Genomic DNA, 24,504 nt, shown 5'->3' on the forward strand with positions numbered 1-24,504 from the left:
TCTGTTTTTGATAATTAATGATTTTTTTGTATTGACTTATTTATGTATTTTAATAATTTTTTACTTAATTTATTTTTTAAGTAAGAAATTTCAAAATAGAATAATATAATCAACGTGAATAATAAATAAATTACTTACAACCCAAAATATTTTCATAATTCATTAATTATCGTCCAATCTATACAGGGTGGTCCAGTTTCCGATAGAGATTCAAAAAATAATATGAGTTTGATATATAAACTATATTCGAAAAATGCCTCGTTAAGGAGGCAAGATTGGTTTAAAAAAATAAAATTTATTAATTATTGACAAACGGCTAAAGATATTTCAATTAAATTTTGTAGATGTTAACTACCATTGAAAGAGCATGTTTTGCAATGTAAAACATTATTTTTAGTTTTGCCAGTGGCGTCCGTACTAGCATGTTACTGGATATTTATAAAGAAAAAATTGGTACGCCACTGCTTTCGCATAAAATAAAAATCAGTTTTGGATTCCCCATTCAATTTGGAAGAAAAAAGCTGCTTTCGATTTTTCTGTACGACTCGGCATTTTCGAGTAAATAAATAAAAAACCCTTTTACATACAATGTAAATTTAATTTCATTTTTTATGTTAATGAAACTGTAACAGGAAAAACAACAGATTTAATTAATGCTGGACAAAAACAACAACAACAAAATAAAATAAAAATGTAAGTTAAAGAAATTGCTCGAAATGTAGTCCAACCACCTCAATACATTTTCGACATCGTGTAACTAATGAATTTATTGCAGCAGCTACTTCATTTAGATTTCGCCGCATATCATTGCAGGTTTGTTGAATCCTTAAAACTAAATCATCTTTTGTTAACACTGGAGTAGGGTATACTTTGTCTTTTACATTTCCCCAAACGTAAAAGTCCAGTGGATTAAGATCCGGTGACCTGGGTGGCCAGGCCACTGGTCCAATACCATTAACCACGTCATGATTCATGTCATTCGTCCCTAACCAGTCCAACGTTGCAGATAATTAGTATTTAGCCATTCTCTTACAGCTATTCCAAAATGCGGGGGCGCTCCATCCAGTTGTATCCAACTTTCATGGCTTAAGTTAACGGGTATATCCTCGACGTAATCCTGCAGGTTATTAGTAAGAAATTCAAGAAATAGTTCTGAGTTTAACCTTGGGAGTAGAAAATGTGGACCACAAACATTATTATTAAAAACTCCCAGCCAAACATTTACGGAAAATTCATTTTGAAATAATCGTGGCTGAATTTCTCGAGGATTTTCATGTGCCCAAACATGGATATTGTGGTAATTCGTTAATCCACGTCTACTGGATGAGGATTCATCCGTCCACAGAATTTTGTGCAAAAAGTCAGGATTTTCTTCCGTCGTGTTTAAAAGCCACTGGCAAAACCTCATTCGCTTTTCAGCATCCCCAGGGTGTAAATCCTGAACGGGCTGTAGGTGATATGCATGCCTGTGGTCATCACGTAATGTTCGTAATATTTGAGACTTGGATATTTGTAGTCGCGAGCTGCTCTGCGAGAGCTAAGCCTCGGCTCGTCATCAAAAGTACGAAGAATATGATTCCGATTGTTATTGCGACGGTTTCTGTTATGTTCATTGTTAACACGCTGGCCAAAGTTACGAAACTTTTGATGTGTTCCAATGAAGACATCTGGAATTCTTCTATTTGGATAACGTCTTCGATATTCACGAACTGCCGCTTCCGCATTTCCTTCACAAAATCCGTAACAAAAATGAATATCTGCGTATTCTTCGTTACTAAAAAGCATTTTTCAGGATAACACTAATAATAACTATAACAATAACAATAATTACAAATTGTTACAGGTTACAGAATGCACTTGCGTTATTAGTCGGTGGTGTCAAAATAATAATTTAGCTTTAAATGCTTCCAAGTGTAGTATCGTTACATTCACTAGAATAAAACATTCTTTCCTTTTTGAATATAAACTAGATAAATAACACTATATAGTCCTGATTACATAAAAGACTTACATCTGATTTGACTTTATTTTTTGTAAACGTATTGATCTAATTGCATCAAGAATATGGTTTGCTTCATAAGGAATTCCAAAGCATTTTTTGCTGTAGATTACTCTTATTCATAGTCTGGAGCCCAATTCATGTTAATCAACTTTGGAAAGAGTACAGCGTATGTTTATGAAATCAGTCCTATACTTAGATGGTACATATCCCCCTCAAGGCTTTCCGCAGCATTGTACTTGCACTTTTCAACATTATCGCCTTTTCTAATAGAAAATTCGTTTCTCAAGTCATGTTTTCTCCATAATATTTTTGACTGTCCAGGTGTCTAAGTAACATTCAAATCAAAGAACTACGGCTCACAATCAGCTAGAAGCAATAACGTTTTTAGTCTACCCACAACACGCAGTAACATCATTGTAGTATCACCAAGTATAATACAGTGAGGTAGAAAATAATACCGATATGTTTTTTGTTGTTCGCCTCATAGCATGAAATATACAGGGTGTTAAAAAAAGAGTGTAAAATATTTCAGGAGGTAATAGTATGAACCAAAATAAGCAGAAAAGTCTTAATAAACATGGGTCCGCAAAGTAACGGTTGCGGAGATATGGACCACTATTCGTTTTTCAAACATTTTATTTTATTAGGAATAAACCGACAAAGGAAGCTTTTAACAAACAAAAAACAAAGTTACAGAAGATGTTCAAAGTGCCCTCCGTCCATTTCCAAGCAGGCACGACATCTTCGTCTCAACGATATTCGAACTCTTTCGAAAACACCCTCCTTGGTTTGGATTTCTTGACACTTTTGATTAATCCGTAGCTGCAGCTCTTCCAGGCTATTTACAGGAGTACCATACACTAATGTCTTCAAATATCCCCAAACAAAGAAATCTAGAGGGTTCAGATCAGGCGATCTTGGAGGCCATAAAACAGGTCCGGCCCTTCCTACCCATCTATGTGGAAAAGTTTGGTGTAAATGCTCTCTAACGGCCATGGAAAAATGAGCTGGAGCACCATCATGCTGGAACCACATTTGTTGCCTCTGATTCAAAGGAATGTCTTCCAAAAACTCATACAGTGTGTTCTGCAGAAAGTTGAGGTAAGCAGCGCCTGTTAATCGGTTTGGTAAAACAACAGGACCTAGAAACCTGTCACCTACAATACCCATCCAAATGTTTAATGAAAAACGTGCCTGATGTCCAGATTCTATTAGAGCATGAGGATTTTCGTCGGCCCAAATATGCGTATTGTGAAAATTAAACACTCCATTTCTTGTGAACCCGGCCTCATCAGTAAAAAGAATGTTTGCAAGAAAACGAGGGTCTTCAGCATCATGACGTAGAAACCAGCGGCAAAAAACCAAACGTGCTTGATGATCATTTATTGGATTTAAGGCCTGTACTCGTTGCACATGGTATGGATAAAGCAGTTGCTCGTGAAGGATTCTCCAAACAAGAGGACCACTAATTCCTACCTCGGCTGATATTCTCCGCACACTCGTACCTGGATTCTGCTCTACCAGTGCTAGAATTTCTTCTTCTGCTCTAGGAGTGGATACCGACCTTGGTCTTCCGGATAAATGGCACTGTTTGCTCAAGGAACCGGTATCACGCAATCTTTGGTGAATTCTTCCAAACATGCGTTGTGAAGGAATCTGGCGATTTGGATAAGCGTCAACATAAAGACGTCGCGCTTCGGTGGCGTTCCCATTAGCACGACCATACATGAAATGCATGTCTGTTAATTCTGCGTTAGAGTAACCAGCCATAGCGAAAGAAAACTTGTGCACTGAGAACAACTGTCAAATACGTACTGTTTATTTCACTAAACATCAACCAACTATTATAAGAAAATACACAACGTTTTTGCAAAATAAAAAAAGGGGCTAAAAAACATAAAACATTCCATATCTCCGCAACCGTTACTTTGCGGACCCATGTTTATTGAGACTTTTCTGCTTATTTTGGTTCATACTATTACCTCCTTAAATATTTTACACTCTTTTTTTAACACCCTGTATACTACTAATTAGCCATGTATGCCTCATATTGTTTGTTTACTTTTTGTTTTGTTCTTCATATTTGTGATATTTGTAAGCTTGTATGTTTTTTCCTCAATTTTTTATATGTAATTCCTTTTCTTTCTTTCTTTTTCGTTATATTTTATTAATAATAAAAGCAACGCCTATTGGACATGTATCTTTTTTAATATCCTCTTTCATATTTAATGGCAATCTTTTTAAGAACCATGTAAAAACGGTGCCAACTTTTTAATTAATGGAATCTCTTTTCCTCATATGAAGTCCAGCGTTCCTTTTGGGACACCGTTTATATCTGCTAGGCTTGAGACACCTACGACTTTCTAAACTAATCGAATTAGTGGATTTGAAGGACTCGCCAGACGTTAATAACGAATCGACTTTCGCCAAACAACAAATAAGAGCAACTATATCGCCCGATACCCGAAGCGAATATCAATTTTCTAATTAATTCAGCGGTGGCCTTCCTTCTATCCAATTACCGTAATTGCATCCAGTCACATAGCTGATTTAATAGCGCAATCAGGATGACCCGGCTCAAATTCAAATTGCCACGAATTAATTACAGACACAGCGAACAAGTCGGTGTCAGTCTAATGAAGACTGCGATACGAGTGGATCTGCATCAGCTATCGAATGCGATTGAGCTATCGCGACGGGTTGTATCTGTTCTAAAATTAATCAGTCTTTCGGTTTGTGATGGTCAGACGGATTTTGTGAAATTAGTCGCCTTAGATAAGTGTCGACGAGTGCCATAGGTATAGTGTGTCGATTGAGTGGTTTATCATGTATTTTAACACTAATAATATAGTGGAGGATGATGAGCAGAGATATATAGTGGGTGTTGGTGCGATTAGTGAGGTAGATTTAGAAGGTAATTTTGATTTTATCATTATAAAAATGTAGTTTTAATATTTGAATGGAAAAACAATAAATTTCGTTCTGATTGGAACAAAACGAGATGATGGTTTTGGAGTAGGACAATAAATTTACTCGCATACATTAGAAATTGTCTCCAGAAAATGTCTACAGACATAGAATCTGAGAAATATGTTTTCTAATTTTGGAATAATTTTGTTTGTGGCTATAAAACTGACTTGATAAATAAAAATATTTGGATAGCGTTGCGAGAAAGAAAAAAAACAAAATTTTCGATAACAAACGTCAACTGCACAAATATTTACCCCATAATTTAGATTATATTTTCGGTAGATACGTTTGCTCCGTTATTTACACTTTCTTCATCAAATGGATTTTTGTTTTTGTAATTTCCTAAATCTTCGACTACTGTGCTGATGCTCCCTCCGGTGTTTTAACTTATAACTTTTCTCTACCGTGTGCAGGTAAAAAGAAATAAATATTTTAGGTCATCACTATTTTGAGGTTAAGGTTTTGGAAGACAGTATGATTTTATTACGTACTTTCTAATTCCACATAAACAAAAATATTATTAATATTCGCTGAAGCACTTTATTTTCGAGAAAAAGGACATATTTTGGGCGTGGTAGGCATTTGCTTAATTTTTAGAGGCAATATAATTATTAGAAATCTCGATTTCTTTGTTAAAATAGTTAATATTGAAAGTAAAGTACACATATGTTGAATGGATCAAAATAAAAACTATTTTATTCCTGCACTTTTTCTCTAAAATGTATTCTTTAGGAGTTATAGGTATTTCAAAATTATTCAAAATTGGTTAAAATGGCTGTAACTCCACAATGACGCATTTTAGAGACAAAAGTGAAAGAATAAAAAGTTTTTATTTTGATCCTATTAACATGTGTGTGCTTTACTTTCAAAATCCTAACTATTTTAACAAAATAATTCGAGATTTCCATCGATTTTGAACTATTTTTTTGAGGTTAGGGAAAAATCCTGACGTGATGGAGCATTTCTGATGGCTCCATCGTCTTCAGCGAGACAAAATACAGGAGGGTATCACACTCCGTTAAAAAAATATATGAAAAATTTTGAAATATTTGTGAATATATTACCTAATTCTTGCAGTTATTTTAAAAGCTGACACTTTTATACCTATAAAAATATAAAACAAGAGTGGCGGTTTTATTTCCAATTTATTCCGTTTTTCTCGAAAACAAAGATGCGTAATTGATTTTGATGAGACTTTTTTGTTAATATGTATATACAGGGTCCTTACACCCTGTAGAATTAAGAATTACATTGTCCTAAAAATCTCAAAATTCTAACTTCAAAAAGTTGTGACCTAAAATATTCCAGGTTTGGAGCATAACGAACGCCCTGTATGATTAACTAATCTAATACATATGCCTTTCATATTTCAATACGTTACTTCGATTACCATACATCTGGAGATATCAGTAAAATTTATTAATAAATATAAATCTAACACCATAATTCTTGAAAGCGAAAGGTGATAGCTGACTATTCTAGCTTACTATTAATATTTTATAGCTTTATTCAATTTAAAAGGAAGCCACTTGAAAAAGCAATCGTTAAGGTGCAGAAATATAGGAGATCTGACTGTACTTGATGGTTCTTGTCAGCGGTGATATTATAATAATAACAAGGATAAAATATATTTCTTTGAAATATTACATTAAGTAAAGATGCTTTAAATGTATTTTAGATCAATTTCAATTACTAGCTTGTCCATAAGGTTAGATTATCTTTTGCATACTTAGATGTTTCGTATCAGAGAGTATTGTTTGTTAAGATTTTTAGGAAATTTTTTAGATATAATTTGAATCAGCTTAATACCTTTAAAGCAATGAAAAAAATCATGTACAATAATTACGAATATATTTCTAATACACTTAATAAAATGTTCATTTCATTAATATACCTCGTTGTGCAAGGACTTCACCGTTTCGAATAATTTGCAATGAAGTTTTTTCTACCTCTTCTGAAATTGATTTGACAAGGAACTGCAAATTAACAAACGTGAATTTCAAGGCGATATATAAGGCCAATTATTATAGCTTTTTTTCGGGAAAAAAATACTATTAGAAGTATTTCTGCGGAATATTGTTCAGAAACGTGTTATAAACAAAATATCAAAAAATCAACTCGATACTAGTTGGGAAACTTTGTTAAAACAATGGTCAAAATTATGAAAAAGTAGTTTTTCGACTGGCGTAAAAAAACTGTTATTCATAGAGAAAAAAGGTTTATACAAAAAAGGTAGGTATTAAATATACCTGTAAAATAAGACAAGTCCGATTAAATTCCGATAATTCGTTTATGCGCAAGAGCTCAAAAAAGGTCGAAATTGTCCGCTTTTTTCAATTGCTAATAATTAATGCAATTTTCATCGCAGACACTTGTAATTCAGGATTTTTGAAGCTTTTTGCACCCTTAATAAGTGGTAAAAATTTCAGCCCAAAAACTTCATTAGCTTGGCGTTGGCGGAATTTGTTATCTAAGAAGATGCTATTTTCAATTCATTTTTCCCAAGCTCACAGGCGTTGTAGGGTTTCGATCATTAGTTGTTTTTGTACCTAAATAGTTGTATTGACATATGCATTTACTGATAATTTAATTTTTCAAATTTAATTTGTTTAAAAATGACTTTGAAAAAATGTTAATATTTATTACATCGTTAAGCGCGCATGCTAAGCCTCGCCTTCCCCACTCGTTCGCTAGACCAAGTAATAGAACGCATCGCCGCTATCTTCTTTTTCGAAATTAAATAGTTGAATTCACCTTAATGTTAATGTAGGACATGAAAATATAGCTCTTAATGTATACTCTCTCCAAATTTCGGCTCTTAATATTAATAATTAAGGTCACTGCGATTAAAAAAAAAAAAAAAAATTATCTCAGCTTCTAATCAACTTACAACAACGATTTTTTTTTTAAATTCGAAGAAAACTAAAGTAAAGAGGTTACTATTTTATTTTATAATAATTACCTATCTTAACAATTTAATAAATATTAACATTTTTTCAGTCAATTTTAAACAAATTAAATTTGAAAAACTAAATTCTCGGTAAATGCCTATGTCAATACAACTATTTAGGTACAAAAACAACTAATGATCAAAACCCTACAACGCCTGTGAGCTTGGGAAAAATGAATTGAAAATAGCATCTTCTTAGATAACAAATTCCGCCAACGCCAAACCAATGAAGCTTTCGAGCTGAAATTTTTACCACTTATTAAGGGTGTAAAAAGCCTCAAAAATCCTGAATTACAAGTGTCTGCGATGAAAATTGCATTAATTATTAGCAATTGAAAAAAACGGCAATTTTCGACCATTTTTGAGCTCTTGTGCATAAACAAATTATCGGAATTTAATCGGACTTTTTTCATTTTAAAGGCTTATTTAATACCTACCTTTTTTGTATAAACTTTTTTTCGCTATGAATAATAGCTTTTTTACGTGAGTTAAAAAACCACTTTTCCATAACTTTGACCACTGTTAAAACAAAGTTTCCCAACTAGCCTCGAGTTGATTTTTTGATATTTTATTTATAACAGGTTTCCGAACAATATTCCGCAGAGAAATTTCTAATAGTATTTTTTCCCGAAACAGGCTCTTTCATGTCTATAATGACTGGACTAATAACTCTATGTCCACGTTAAATTAACTGCCAAGTGCAAAAAATATATTGAAATTTATAATTTATCATTCCTTTGACCTTTGAGGCAAAACAAAAAGATCAAGCTATGTCTATGTTTAACACGGAATAATCAATATTTGCATTGCTATTAGCTTATTACTCATCCAATAATTTCTAAAAGTAACTTACAATTTTGAAATCTTAAATAATTTTTTAAAAATTTTAGAAGGTACAAGTGTATAGGGTGGTTCATAAATAACACTGGGTCTGATAATGTTTTAATGCAACTAACACCGTGTTACTTAGTTTGGCTAGTAGATGACAAAGTTAACAAAAAAAAATTTTTTTCTCGAAAACGCTTTGCCCGATTTAAATGAAATTTGGTAATCTAGTACTTGTATATGTATAGATGTCATTTGTTTAACATTTTTTATTTTAATTGAAAGTAATAAAATAACGTTAACTAGAACATAATTCACACTAAGCAAACATATGCAAAACACCCATTGTTTCGAATACTTCGACCACGCGGAAACCATTTGCATTCCACTAGTGTATCGATTCAAATTATATTTCGAAGAATTTGGTTTAGATCCAAATTAGATTAATTAATTGATATTACATCTAAACAGGAAATATTAACACTTGGTACGTGATGAATTTCATTAAGCAAATTCATAAGTAGGTGTGGCTAAGTGTTATTCTGTTGTTTGTTATGGATGACATCTTTAAGTAGAACGAAATGATGACTGTTATATTCATTGTTCTGGTATGCAAGAATAATCATTTTATTGGAAAAAAATAGAAAGATGTTTGCGTACAGGGCAGTGTATGGAAAATTGCCTTGCGAAGAATGATCAAGCAGAATAGTGCCCAAAACGTATAATAGTTTTCATATAGTGCGTATCATTCGCGGTTAATTTTGTTACCCTTGTGTGTTGGTTTGAATTCATTTAGTATGTATAACACAAAAAATAATTTCAGATTAGTATTAAAAAAATAATAAAAAGATACCCTGCACTTGAATTACACGTGGATTTTTTTTCAAATAGAACATCTCGTTTACTGTTACAGATTTAGGTAGGTTGTTAGTTTCAGTCCAACACTCGAATGAGTAAAAAATATATTTCTACTTTCCTTTATCTATGTATAACTTTTCTCCGTTCAATGCTAGTCCTTTAAAAACGTATTAGATTTAATCCTATCATTATTATATCTTAACAAGTGTCATTTTTTATTATTCTACAGATCCTGTTACTAAAAATACAATTTTACCAGCTTTGTTTCTCACTGATGTACAGTAAATTTTTATTGGCGCCCAAAAGTGCCAGCTTAGGGTCAAAAGCTTAGGATAAAATCCTTCATAAAAAGCATTGTAATCTGTAATAAAATATTATTCCTTATCGTAATTAGATACGGTTAATTCTAACTTCTATAAATACCAGATATCTTTTATATGTTTATGGTTATTCACCTTAATATGTCCCTGAGTAGAGCGTACTTATTTTTGATAGCCATGTCTTTCCTTAGATCTCGATACAGTTGCCACATATAATGCTATTTATAGATAGCGGCTAAATTTCGGGTCTATATTTAATGCTTAATAAAATCAAATTTTAGCGGTGTACACCAAACTTCATCTTGGTAAACAGACTCTTAGACTCTTTTAGTGTGACGTCACATATTTAGGCAACCCGTAATAAATTGTCATAGTTGAAATTGTACAGTCCGAATTTGACCCTTGTGCACTGTTTACATAGATAATATAAAAATGAAAAACTTCAAATTAATTTATTTTTACAATGATTTGGAAGTATTTAAGAACAACCAACACGTGTTTCGTAAAATAGATATACCTACAAATGTGCTTAAAACTTACAAAAGTAAAAATTTAACATTAGCCGTGTTATTCCTAATGCTGATGGAAATAATAGCCTCATACGCAGATGAGCTTTTGTTGATATATTATCGCTGTCATTATTGTATTTTTTCTTGTTTTGCTTAATCTTGGCATTTTCTAGTTCTACTAAGTATTGTTATTGTTTTTCTTGGTGCTGTACTGTGTCAGGTTGCCCAAGTAAATGAAGAAATGATACATTCGATCTACGCCGCATTTTGAAAGATATTGGAGTGGTGTGTTGAACTTGGCGGACTTCATATAGAATAATTTTGTAATGGCGCCTACATACTGATTTTGCTGTGTTCTCAAAATAAATGTTGGATTCATGTTTTTGAGGTTTTTGATCCCCCTGTATAAAAAATAAATTATTAATATGCAAACATGTGTATCTGTTTTTAATAAAGCAATATTTTTTAAATATAATGGCTTCACCGAAAGTATTAAAAAATATGTAGAGTCCTAGAATATCCCAGAATGTCGAGTATTAACATAGAAGGCCATGCTTTTATATTTAAACATAAAATTTAATTACAAGCAAGTTTTTCCCATTACTTTTTCACGTAGCGTCAAGATTTAAGGTACTTTACTCTTTTCTGTTTTTACCTTTTCCAAATTTTTGAACACCCTGTACATTAAATTGAACATTTTTATGAAGAGTTATTTTTTTGACAATTGAAGTTTTGTATTCATTTCAGGTATAGGCAATCCGAACTGGGGACACCCTGTATAAATTCTATAATTCTATTAGTTTGTCACTTGGGGTTTGAAACTCTAATATTGCCAGAATATCGGAATATTTAAGGTCATGACAAAGAAGTCATTATTTTGGCACTTATGTTCAAAGTACATAAAATCGAAAATCGATCTAGTAAAATATTGAGAATTTATTTTAAAATGGGAAATTGTTAGTATAGTTTTAAGTAAAAATAAATGTGAAATAAATCCTTTTTATTCTTATTCATGTTTATTGAGTCCCTAAATAAAATTAATAAAAAAAATCAAAACTTTAGTTCTGTTAAGAAATAAAAATTCTGTAAGTACTACTATTTCAAAAGTTTGATAGCTACTGTTCTTTTCTTACTTGGTTTTCGAAAACACGATCATGTTTATCACACATGTTATAATTTTATAATAAATAAAATGAAGTTTATGTAAACACGGTGATTGCAACATAATGCTTGTTTTCGCACATTTGGCAAAAGCAACGAACTTGTCAACATTATTTTTATATGGGTGAATGTGTTTTTTATCGCAAAATAGCTAGTTGGTTATATATAGGTGGTAGATAATAATTTTATTCATGTAAATGGTGGCCAAATCAGATAATTTTAAAGGTGCAAGCGTCTTATTTTTATTGCTACAAATAAGTTTAGTTAGATTTATTATTTTATTACATTTTTATTAAAAAAATGCAATATAATGATAAAATAAAAATAATAAAATAAATTATTACCTTATTTATAATAAACATTGTAAACATATACATTTTATAAATTTTAAAGCTATAAAAATTGTTGTATTAAACTAATCATAAAAATGAAAGGATAAAAAAAATCACCTAAATTTTTGGTGATTTTCAGAAGGCCATAAAAATAGCAAATTGTTTCTAGTTTCAGGATCTGAAAGTCAAAAATTCTTATCGTTGGTCTCTTTTAAGTCTTAGGAAATCCAACGAAAAATTTTTTTCTAAATTTTTGCTTCACTTTCAAAAGGTCCACGGGTTTCAGTATATTTTTTTGGCAATCCCACCTATCACCTCTTTTACTTTGATTCATCCTATTTAATTCGAGTTGTTCAAGAGCTTTATGATGATTTCTCGCTCAGTTATCGTCGTTCAAAGGAAAAATAACCTTTTTGGTTTTGATAATAATTAATTACTGGAGAATTAATGATCGTACCGAAAAGTAGCCTCTATAAGGCGATCAGTTTTTTTTTTGGTAAAAAAAATTGTTACGATGCAAGAAACTTGATTCCAAAAATGGGAGAAAATTGCGAATTTAAGGATTTTCGATAACTTTACAAATAATCCCAAAGGAACTGTCAAAAGTTCAAATAGTTGGAATTTTTATTTCATTGTGTTCCGAGTCATTGAAATTGCCACTTATGTCAAATATCAGTTAGAGGATAAATTTTGCATCATTTATTCATTTTTTTTAATTGAAAATGTTTTTTTTCGCAAAAATTAATTTTTTTTTCATCAAAAAAAAAAATACTAAATATCGCGAAATGAAAAAATGTGAAAGAAAATTTAAAAAAATACAATATATCACAATCCTTCTCAAAAAATAATTTTTGTAATACACAGAAAAGATTTTTGGGTTAGTTTTAAAAAACAGTTTTTTTTTCTAATTAAAGCACGTAGAAACGATTTGTGCGCTAGAGAACGCAGTAAGTATTCGGGATTTGCTGAAAAAAATACAGCGACTGAGTGGGGGATATTCAACTTTTTACAATTAATTTATGAATTGACATTTCAGAGCAAGGTACAAACTGCTGTAACAAAATGACAATAAAAAATTCTTAGTGTTAGCTATGAGTGATAAAAAAATGCACTTTAAAAAACACTTTTAAAGTTTATTATGAAAAATCGGTCGACTGTTAAACATCAATTTGAAAATTAAAGTGCTCTCTGAAAAATTACTGTTTGGCATTCAGTGTTGAAAACCAGCTAAAACAGACACACACATACACACTCTTGAAAAAAATGTAATTTAAACTTGTTTTCTAATTATCTTGTGTATATGTGTAAGTGTTGGAATCCTTATCTTTGTTCTAAATTTATATGTAAGGCAGCATTCTCGGTAGTGGCATAAAATACTTGCTGTTATTTGAAATGCAAACACCATTCTAATTATAGACGAAGTAGACCTTTAACCTCATTCGGTATGAATTCAGTCTGCATTTTCAAAATATAAAACAAAGTATGGTGAATTTTCTACGTTAGTAACCTTGTCTATGGGATTAGATATCTTTTACATGCTTAGATTTCTGTATCGAAGAACATTATTAGACTTTATTCGACAAGACTTTTTAGAAACATTTATTTTTTGTTTGAATAAAGTTATTATCGTTAAAGATTAAAAAATACGAGAACTAATATAGAATATGTTTTTAAAGAGATATTTTAAAAATATTAAACTATATCTGTTAGATATTTGTTGGGTGTAATAATTACTTTTAACGTTAATACGACGAAGAACCTAGTGTCTCCCAATATTTCGGTCACTGGTCGCAGTTGTATATAAATTCATTCAAATTTTACCTTTACTTCTTTAAATTATTACCTTAAGTTTCATCCTTTCATGCCAACCATCTTCAGAGATATTTGCATTAAGGTGGCCATATTCCCGACCGAGAAATAGTGAAATTTCTGGCGTTTTTAGGTACTGAAATCTTTAAAAGTAAAACGTGTAGAACAAAAGTAAGCACAAAAATAAAATCCTTGATGTTTTGTTTATTCATTGTTACCATTTAAATTTACTCAAATAAAATAATAACTAAAAAAAAGCGTTTGTAAAACATGCGTTTGCTGTTATTCTAACCCCACATTTTAAGAATTATTTTCACGTACTTATAAATAAAAGTAAACAATTTTATATGTAGGACTAAGCAAGTAAATGTTATAAGAATATTTACATGTGGAATTATATATAAAAAAGTTAGTATTTTCGTAGATTTCAGTACCTAAAACCTTGATGGTTTGATCGATTTTTGCACCTGTTTATTCGTTTTACTGCGGCGTCTTTGAAAATACCCAGATGGCATGACATAACATTCCTATTATTTGATAAGCTTAAGATTACTCAATTATTAAATGTTTGAAATTATTTGTCTTTGTGGAAAACACTATTTAAAGAATATGGGGCCCTTAATGTCATACCTCCTAAAAACTTTGATGTTGATGCAGCTACAATTAGCGTTTATATGTATATGCGTTTAATTGTATGAGAAAATACGAATTTATCTTACAATTAGTTTTAGCAGAATCTCCCACGTGTATTTTCCAAGTAAAAATAAAACGCAGTGTAGACGGGATGCTATTCCTGTTACTATTTTGATTTAAATATACATCGAAACGTGTTTTGCCAAGTGGAATAATTTCCTGGCAAATCCATTAGTCACTTTACAAAAATACTAATCTAATAAAAACGAACTTTGGAAAGAAAACAATGAAGTTGTTAATTTAGAAAGTTAAGGTCAATGCTACTTGACCTACATATCTGAATGTATTGCAGTTTCTATTATACAGACACTTTTTAATTTTTTTGGTGGTAGGATAGAAATATTAACAATAATAATAATTAGTAAGATATAGCAAAATCTGTGAATTGTCGCTGCTACTCAGTGCTTTGATCTTTAATACAGTCAGGATTGGCAGAGAGCAACCTGCTATTTCGTAGGTACTATGAAAGAAACCACTCACTGCAATATTTTTTAACTGATGAACACAAGTCATACATGTTTTTGTTACAGGTGGCAAAATATCCAAATAAATAGAGAGTAAAATCAACTTTTTAATTGCAAAGAAATTTTACATTTTATCGATTAAGATGATAAAGTGATAAAAATATTAAATGTTAAGTAACAGTTAAAAATTGTTAATAAGACCTATTAAAAACTCATGCCATAAATAAAGATTATAATTTATATACCTAATAAATTACTGAAGTATAATTTGAGTATTATAAAAATAAGGATTTATATAGTAGATATTTTATACTTAAATTAATTATTTCAAGCACTGTAAATTTCCAACGTTGTTAGAACAAAACAAAATTCAATCATATTCATTTTTTACTACGACTATTTACTAGGAAGGTATCAACTACATAATTGTTTTTTAATGCAGGCAATGAAAGTCCGTCTTTTACCGGAAGTACTTCATTCAATGGGGGGGAGCAGGAACTTCCCAATGAAATATCTGCCCCCTACGAGGTGCCCCAGTTCCCCATCGAACAAATTGAAAAGAAACTTGCTATCCAGAGGAAAATAAACTACAAGTAAGTAGGTTACATTGTTTTGTAAAGTACATTTATGGATTTAAGAGAACGACTCACCTGCGTCTAGTTGCCACAAGGTCTTAAAACAAGCTGGGTGTCTATACTAGTTCACACAGAACTGTATTTTAAGAATTTATTTCTGTTTGTCAATGTACTGAGGGGACGTTTTGATTTCAAGCCGAAAATGATATTTTTATCAATAAAATAAAAATACAAATTGCATTATTATACATTATTATAATTTTTAAATAAAATGGTCAGGTATAATAAATTTAAAAGTTCATTTAATTTAGTTGCACCTATTAAATAATAAATCTTTCTCTGGTATTCGCAATGTGAATGCTAATAGAAGTAGATAATTGGAATTATCCACTTTTTCATTGTGAGATATTTCTGATTAACATAAACAAATATAAACATTGATTCTTTTTAAAATTTTTCTTTTTAGTGTGATAGAAATATAGTTAATTAAAAACAGCGACAGAAAATGCCTTAAACAAATAATTATGGACAATATATTGATGGTAATCCAAACATGTGTCCTTTGTATTTTTATTTCAGGTGGTTAGATATTGGATTCAAGTCAATTTTATAGAAGAAAACCAATTTTTCGTTGTTTCTTAAATTTTTAAACTTCAGGATTTTACAATTAAAAATTTTATTACAATCACAAACAAAAAAAGACTAAAATAACGTTCATTTATTTTAGAATTAAAAATTTTAATTAACTAACAATATATTTTTGTCTTAATTGACCGGAGGATATACCGGGTGATTCAGTTTGGTATTCGTGGCTTCGTATCTCTTTTATTTTCACAAATAGCTATCACAAATATTTTGCTTTTATTTGTTAATCTTAAATTAAACATCATAAGGACATTTTTAGATATTTTTCCAAAAAAAAAAACAACAAATGAAGTTGAATAGTGTTCTTTGATATTACATCTAGGATATCTACATAAGATTTCTAACTGTTGATGTTGGAGGAAGCAACTACTCTGTGGACTATTACATGTCTCAACTAGCAATAAATTACACCAGCAATATCTAGAAATTTGCGATTAATTTTCCGAAATAAAAATAAAAAAATATTTGTATTATTATTAATATAAAAACACACATGACAGTGAAATTGTTGGATATTGCAATCCTTCAAAGAAATATCTGTTGTCTATTAAGTAGGTATATGTCTTTTTGATGTTTTAATATCAGATTAAACCACGATATAAAAATAGCTTCTACCTATAGAAAAATCTTACTATTTCCACATTTTAATAGAATTATTTCTTTAGGTAGCATCCTTACTGTATAATCCCTTTCTCTTAAATCTGTTAATGTACTTTACAGTTTATTTCTTGCAAATTGCCTGCATATTAATACCTTTTAGTGTAAAGTTTACAAAACTAATGCTGTTTAAGAGTAAGTGAGGAACATTCCTAAGTGTATTTAGAGGTTTATTTATAGAATTGGAACGTAGAAACGACATCGCTGCTTTAAAGATACGGGCAGGATTAAACTGATACCAAAACTGTTTGGATATATTTCGAAAACAAATAAACCCATTGTCTTTAGATTTCTATAGCGCGCGTACGTAAACGTTATTTTTACACAAAGTTACAGCAGACTTCGCAACGTTAGGTCAACTATTATTAGAGTTTGAATTACTACAAATAAATTTTAATAACAAGAAACATGGTGGGTACAAAGACAAAATTTACTGAATACAGAGTGTTTTGGGGAAAACGTGACATACATTCAGAATCAGGCGTAACATTTGGTGCCAAAGATTTAGTCAGGTGTTGGCCATAGCTTTTTCAAAAAAGTCAAAAAATTACCCAAGTTGAATTATGAAAAAAAATTTTTAAAACAGAATTCATCTACTGAATTAAAGTATAAACTAACTTTTTTCCTGAGATATGTAAAAGATGGGAAAAGTAAGACATTTAAATTTTGATAACCGTTCTCAAACTATTACAAGAGATTTTATCATCTTTAACATTCTGTATGTAAACAACAAATAGATATTTCTATTTATTGTGACCTAGTTCCGAACATATTCTTGAAATACCCTGTATAATAATCGATGCTTCCACCTACTAATTTGTTTAATTAATTGTTTAAATTCGAAGCAATATTTCTCCATTTCTAGAAACCCTAACTTTGTTCATTTACGTTCTTGGATAAAGTCAGCCACCTTCAATTGCTACATTTAGCATAATATCCTTTTTATTTATCTATTATTTATAGAGGAAGTTATTATTCTAGTAATTACTGTTTCTTTACCGTCCGCAGGAACAAAAAATTATTGTGAAAGTAATGGTACACCCAGTCATTTAGTTGATTGATGACATGACCCAAATTTAGGTAGTTAAATAAAATTTAGGATCAAGTTAATCTAATGGCATTAGATATAATCTATACATTACACCCAATTTAAACGAGCCTGTAAAAGGTTAAAGTAGGTACCCACTGACATTAAAATGTTGCACATTAATTTGTTGTTCTTTAAATTTAAATTTCTTTCAATTTCCCTCATATCAAAAGGTACGTCACAATACAGAATTATTATGCGCCACTATTTGGAAAATACATACAGGATGTTTCTAAAATAGGGTTCCAAACTTTTGCTGCGTTTATAACTCATTAAAATAAGCCAAAAAGTTCCTATTAACTTGTGCCCTAAAACGCACCCTTAGGATGTTATATTCCCTTAAAAGGGGTCAAACAAAACTGGTACTTACATTTTCCACTCACCACTTTTACTAATTAAACACTGTAAAGCTCAATTGACAGTTTATCAATAACTTAAATTGTTAAGCGTTGTGGCAGCGTCAGTCTTTTATTTGCCATGGTAAATAGATTTTTGTAATTTTTGGCCTAATAACTTAAAGAGCAGAGTAATTTTCAAACTCAATTTACTCGAAAACCATTGGAAATATCGATTTGGACAAAGATAATATTTTGTACGTAAAATTGTTAAGATTTTATAAATCTGTAGAGAAAATTGTAAAAAAATTGAAATAAAAAAATTACGGGCCGAAAACCCCCTTAACCAACCTAAATGGGACGCATATGATTTGCATGTCGAAAAACGAAGTTATTTAACGTAAAAAGTTATGTAAGACGCATAAATTTGTTTCTATTTATTTGCGACGTTTTGTCAATAACAGAAAAAAAAGTTTCGTTTGAGCCCTTTTAAGGGCATATAACTTCCTAAGGGTGCGTTTTAGGGCACATGTTAATAGGAACTTTTTGGCTTATTTTAATGAGTTATAAACGCAGCAGAAATTTGGAATCCTATTTTAGAAACACTCTGTATAATCAACGCATAAACAAAGCAGTTCCCCTAACTTACAAAGTAAATGTACTGTAGCAGAAAAGGACTGTGCGGAATTTAATTTTCTGTGGCATTTCCAAGGTATTTAGATAGATATAATATCATGTTAACAATGTTCTTGTTACAATATGCCGAGTATTCTACATTATTACATTTAGCAGTTTATAATATTTCGCGTTCCTTTGGCGATTGCTTGGTTTTCTTTTATTGTCATAGTTTAGTCTTTTTTGTTATCATTGCACTTGAAAATATATATTAATCTTCAAAAGTAATTGAACAAAAAATAACAATTTTGTTTCCATCCAAATATTATATCAGAGAGTAAGTAACTAACGTCCATAAAACAATGGATATAAAAGTAATGGAATTTAATAGATGCATTCAACTAAAAGTATTGTATGATTTTGACAATAATTTTGAAATTTCCACATTATTATATTAATTGAAACATGACGACAGGACCATTCTGGGGATTGATCATCACTACAAATTTTGTTTGAAATAATTTATTATTCAGAGAACAATAAGTTTGACTTTTAAGGACATATACCAAAAATGTACTCCGTAATTGAACGTTCTATCGATTGCTATCATGGAAAATAATATGTTCTATTTAATATTTTCAAATTGACTTGGCTTGATATTGAAGCTTAAAGTCTTAGGGAGAGCCTTTTTGGCACACCGTATATGTCTACTGAATTATTGCATCTTATAGCTCCTTAATTTTAAATTGTATCTTACGTTCTAAGTCAGTTATCGTGAAAAATTTCAAATTTACGTTTTTAAAATCAAAATTACCACAAAAATCCGTCGAAACTGTAAATGTAGATTCAAGATTTTTATTTGTTCCACAATTTAAGATAATACCACAAAACAATTACCAATAAAATCCAATTAGCAATAAAATAATTCATGCTGAAAATAGAAATATTACTGACAGAGTCTATGCAAGCTACTTCATTTTTTAGTTTTTGTAGACAGAGTAATATTAAATATAAAATAGCTAGACGATTGGTCACTTGATAAAGAACCGGTATATAATTATAATACCGATGAAGGATATGGTGTCACAATAAAAGGGAATGGCATAAGACAAGCTGTAATAGAGAACAGAAATTAATTGGCTGATATATGATTAAAACTTACTCATGTGTCAACACAATAGGTATTTACTTACGCCATGAATAAAAATAGGCGAATGTAATTAAAAAGAGAGGTTTTGATTAATTTAATTTCGCTTTATTTAATTATTAGAACGCGACATTATTATATTTAATAAGTAGATGAGAGGAGGAAGGCAATAACAAACCAATTTGGTGTATGGTTTAATATCCTAGTATCAAACTGTATGGTAATTAGTAACTCTGCAACATTATCGTCAATTTCCTCTTCCTTCATTTTATCTATTGCTCCGTTATGCTATGAGAAAAGGATAGTTTCTTTTGATACCGAAAACCACTAACTGAAAACATAATGCTTGCATTAATTTGCCCGATTGGTAAAAATATTCTCTTATGGAAACTTTTAGAATCAATTGGTTTTTAGAAATATTGTACGATATAAATGTTTGTGTTTGCTATTTTTTCAATAGATATTCTTTTTAGAATTAATGACTCCTTTGTAAAGATCTGATAAGCAACATGCATATTAACGTTCAAATATGTATTGTAGATTATGTATTAGTTATGATTAAATTTGTCTCACATTCCAATGCTGCGTGGTTATTGTAGATATTCGTGCTAAAGCGAGTGTTAATTTTTACATTGAAATAACACTCAAGGTGATTTGTATTTATGCAAGTTAAGAAGTAGTTTGACGTTGTTTGGTCCTAAAGTTACGTGGTTATTATATAAATAACACACAGTGATTTGTATTTAGTCAAGCTAAGAAAGATGTAGCCTAACGTTCTCTGTTTCTAAACCACCTAGTTATTATAGATCCACAGAAAAAGATTGAGAGAATTTATCATGAAATTGAGGACATTACAACAACAAGTACCAGACAGATTGCTAGAAACTTAAATGCAAGTCGTTCTACAATTTTCAACATTTTAAAAAATAATCTTCTATACCCTTGTCACATCCAACGGGTTCAGGCACTTTTACCGACTGATTTTCCGTTAAGATTCGATTTACGTCGATGGATACGACAAAAAATTGGGGAAAATCCTCAATTGCAAATGTATTTTATGCATGATGGTGCGCCACCCCATTTCAGTTTAGCTGCACGTGAATATTTGAACAATATCTACCCAAATCGCTGGATAGGTCGAGGAAGCACTCAACCCTGACCCCCGAGGTCTCCCGACTTAAATTCGTTGGATTTTCTCCTTTGGGGTCACCCCAAACATTTGGTTTATACGACTCCAGTACAAAGCATAGACGAATTAAGAAACCGCATTGTCGCATCCTGTGAAACAATTAGACACAGCCGGAATATTTGAACGGGTTCGCCAATCAATGTGTCGTAGGATAGATGCCTGTATTAGAGTTGAAGGCGCACATTTTCAACAACTGTTGTAACGCCTGTGATGTAAAGTATTTTTCATATCATTGCTGATGTTTCTGTTAATATTAATTATTATTTAAAAAAATATTATTAGTAAATTATTGTTTCTCAGCATGTTACATTGTTTTTTCTTCAAATGTATTGTTAAAGTTGATTAGTAAATAACTAAAACATTGAATTTCTATTTTTCTACTTCTCTTAAGAATGTACATATAAAAGGATATTAATTTTTTGCTCGAAAACGAAGTAAGATATTAAAAATAGTAAAGAGCTAAAAAATATGACACTTAAGAAAAAGCAGTGACGTCTCATATGTTTACTTATTAATATCAACAGGAGTGAGTCCCCGGACGCCGCTGCAATAGATAAAATAAATCAAATTACGTCAGAATACGTCTACCGTTTTTATAAACAAACATACCAAATTTTAAAAAAATCGGAATTAGGGTTCTCCAGATATTAGTAAAAACCTTGTATTTTCTCTAAATTTCAACACCCTGTATCTCCGAAACGAAGCATTTTCGGACATAGGTTTATAGGAACTTTCTTTCTTATTTTTGGTCAAGGAAACCCCCCTGAATTTTTTAGCATTATTAATGGGACACCCTGTATATCTTTGCAATAACCACGTGGCTTAGGAGCAAACAACTTCCACTAACTTCTTTCTTAGCTCACTATGTATCGTACAGGGCTTGAAGGGTTGTCGGACTCACCCTATACGGACGTGAGGGTTGCTTTATTGGCTCTTGTTAGTTGTCGCACTTTAAATTAGTTCGTGATGACCTGTCCGAAGGTGTGGTTCGAGGTCTGAGCATTTCGCAACTCCTGATAGAGTCACATGCCGTTGTACATAAATTCTAGTGATGTTCGGTTATGCGTCTGAATGGAGGCGGTTCCAACCCTACTACAGGTGGTTGTTTTCCCCTTTTGCAAATTCGGTAGTTTAGTTTTACACCTTAGTTAAACCTTTAAAAGTGTTAGTTTTGAAATGTTATCGGAAATAGTTTATTTTAAAGAAATAAATGCTTTAACCTTCAAAGTAGTCGGCATTGAGATTTTCCTTATTGCATAATCGATAAGCTATTACGAATACAATAAGTGAGATGTCCGTGTGAGAAAATTTATGGCGATCAACATTATTTGTTAAATTACTTTCAATTGTTCAATTCACATATGTTTAAGTTGTTAGTTTATAAAAAACATGTTTTTTATTTTACGTTGTGTATCAGTTTAAAATGTATATTGAGATCGAAAAGTGGGGTACAAATTCAGTATCTGAAGTAAAAAATGAAGTATCATTTATCTTGATAGTTTTACCTTTTTTATGAATGGAATATCCTGTGCTCTTAACATGTATGACAAAATAAGTCGGGATTCAGTAAGGAAAATATAATGATGCAAGGCTCGATAGCTCTCCAGATCACTTTTTTCATTGTACTTAAAAAAAATGGCGATTGAATTTAAGGTTAATTAATTTCAAAGTAGTCACATAGATTGCACCAAACGTCATTTGTGTTTCGAAATATCAGTTTTAATTCAGAAATTATAAAAAAAGTCTTTCATATTTTCGTGCAGGTCATATTTCAGGAAATAGGTATAAATTTATTTCAGAATTGATGAAATGTATTAAAAAAAAGACGATTAGATTTTAGAAATAGTAACCAAAGAACATTAAAATTAATTTCATTGTTTCATTATTATAGCTTACATGCTCTGAAAACAATTTAAGGTTTTCCGAAACAAATTTATATTTTCTGATTCTATAAACATTGGTCCTCCAGAGCACCGTTACTGAGATATGGCCCTCCAAAGGGGTCTTATCATTTGGATATTTTTAAAAATACCTTTCTTTCTTATTAAGCCAATGGAATGAAAATTGTAGGTAATAATCATACCATAAGGGTCTTTAACTATCACAAGTTTCATCAAAATCGGTTATAAATAAGGATAGTTTTCTAACTACCCTTAACAGAAATTTATGGTTGTAAAAAAATCGAATGAAATGCAAAATCAAGCACAAAGATCACAACTAAGAAACGTAAGGATTTAAATGATAGTACGCGAAAGTGACAATCATTAGTATCATTACAACGAAAATGTGCTACTATGTGAATATGTTAAATAAAAGTTACTGTTCTGAGCCGTACATTATTTAAAAAATATTTTTTTTCTGACTAAACTACGCAGAATTCGAAAAAAAGTAGTATGAAGTTATGCTCTACGAGTTTTATTTTCCAAGCTACAGGGCGCTAAAAAATTTAAAAAAATTTAGTTTTTCTCCAATAACTTTCGAACATTATAAGATAATGGAACGAAATTTTAGCCTTAGCTTAATTTGATAATCCCCTAGTAACAGGAAAAATATTGACTTCGTAAGTTACTAATTGGCGTGCGTACGGATTGTACCGTAAGGTTTTTCGAAGAAAATTGTGGTACGCTACTAGTAAAAATATTCTTTTAATATTTTTGTATGATCCACTTTTTATTTTAAACAAAATTACCCTCTTGTGTTTTATTCCCAGCTCTTGTAATTTTTCCGTAAATAAAACTTTTGTAAATACCATTTTTCCCACTGCTAACAACGGAAAAGAAAAATAACAAAAACATTATGAAGAATGCTTTGACTCAGCTACCGAACATGTTGAAATAGGCTTTGAAAAAAGACTTTTGCATTGAAAACGATATTAAAAACTAAATTTTTTGATTTTTTTTTAGCGCCCTGCAGATTGGAAAAGATAACCCATAGAGGGTTACTTTATATGACAAATATTTATTTTTTTAAATAAAAAATCCACCGTTTAATTTATTCCCAACTTTTACGTTACACCCTGTATATTATTTTAATACCTACTAACTTACTACAGTAATACGAAAAAAACATTTTTAGAACCGCTGACTCCACCAATAGCTTGGCTGGCTAGTTTACGCACACCGCTGTACAGGCTGGTCCATTTTCGATGGGATTTCAGGGTATCTCAGACACTACTAAAGATATGATAAATCTGACACCATGTTCTCGAGCTCGATTTTCATGGCAAACTCGACTGTCAAATCAGAAATTTGCTATCTTCATTTGTTTCTGAGTTACAAGGTGTTTCTCGTTATTGTGACACTTTTGGACATGTCTGTATCTCAGCTGTTAAATAAGTTAGAGTTAAAGTAAACACTGCTCA

The 24,504-nt window shown here is 30.9% G+C and overlaps 1 protein-coding gene across 6 annotated transcripts in view; it reads left to right on the forward strand.

Annotated features, from left to right (window-relative positions):
* Window positions 1–24,504, forward strand: part of LOC108917527 (AMP deaminase 2) — a 74,968-nt gene that overhangs the window by 11,852 nt on the left and 38,612 nt on the right. For 5 of the 6 annotated variants that reach the window (XM_018724161.2, XM_018724163.2, XM_018724166.2 and 2 more), the window contains exon 2: window positions 15,336–15,486. In XM_018724161.2, coding sequence (XP_018579677.1) covers window positions 15,336–15,486 — 151 coding nt within the window. Of the gene's footprint in view, window positions 1–4,650; window positions 4,917–15,335; window positions 15,487–24,504 lie in introns of those variants that run through there. The other variant, XM_018724164.2, reaches the window with a different exon arrangement.

This window comes from Anoplophora glabripennis, unplaced genomic scaffold (genome assembly GCF_000390285.2).
Source record: "Anoplophora glabripennis isolate ALB-LARVAE unplaced genomic scaffold, Agla_2.0 scaffold57, whole genome shotgun sequence".
NCBI lineage: Eukaryota > Metazoa > Arthropoda > Insecta > Coleoptera > Cerambycidae > Anoplophora > Anoplophora glabripennis.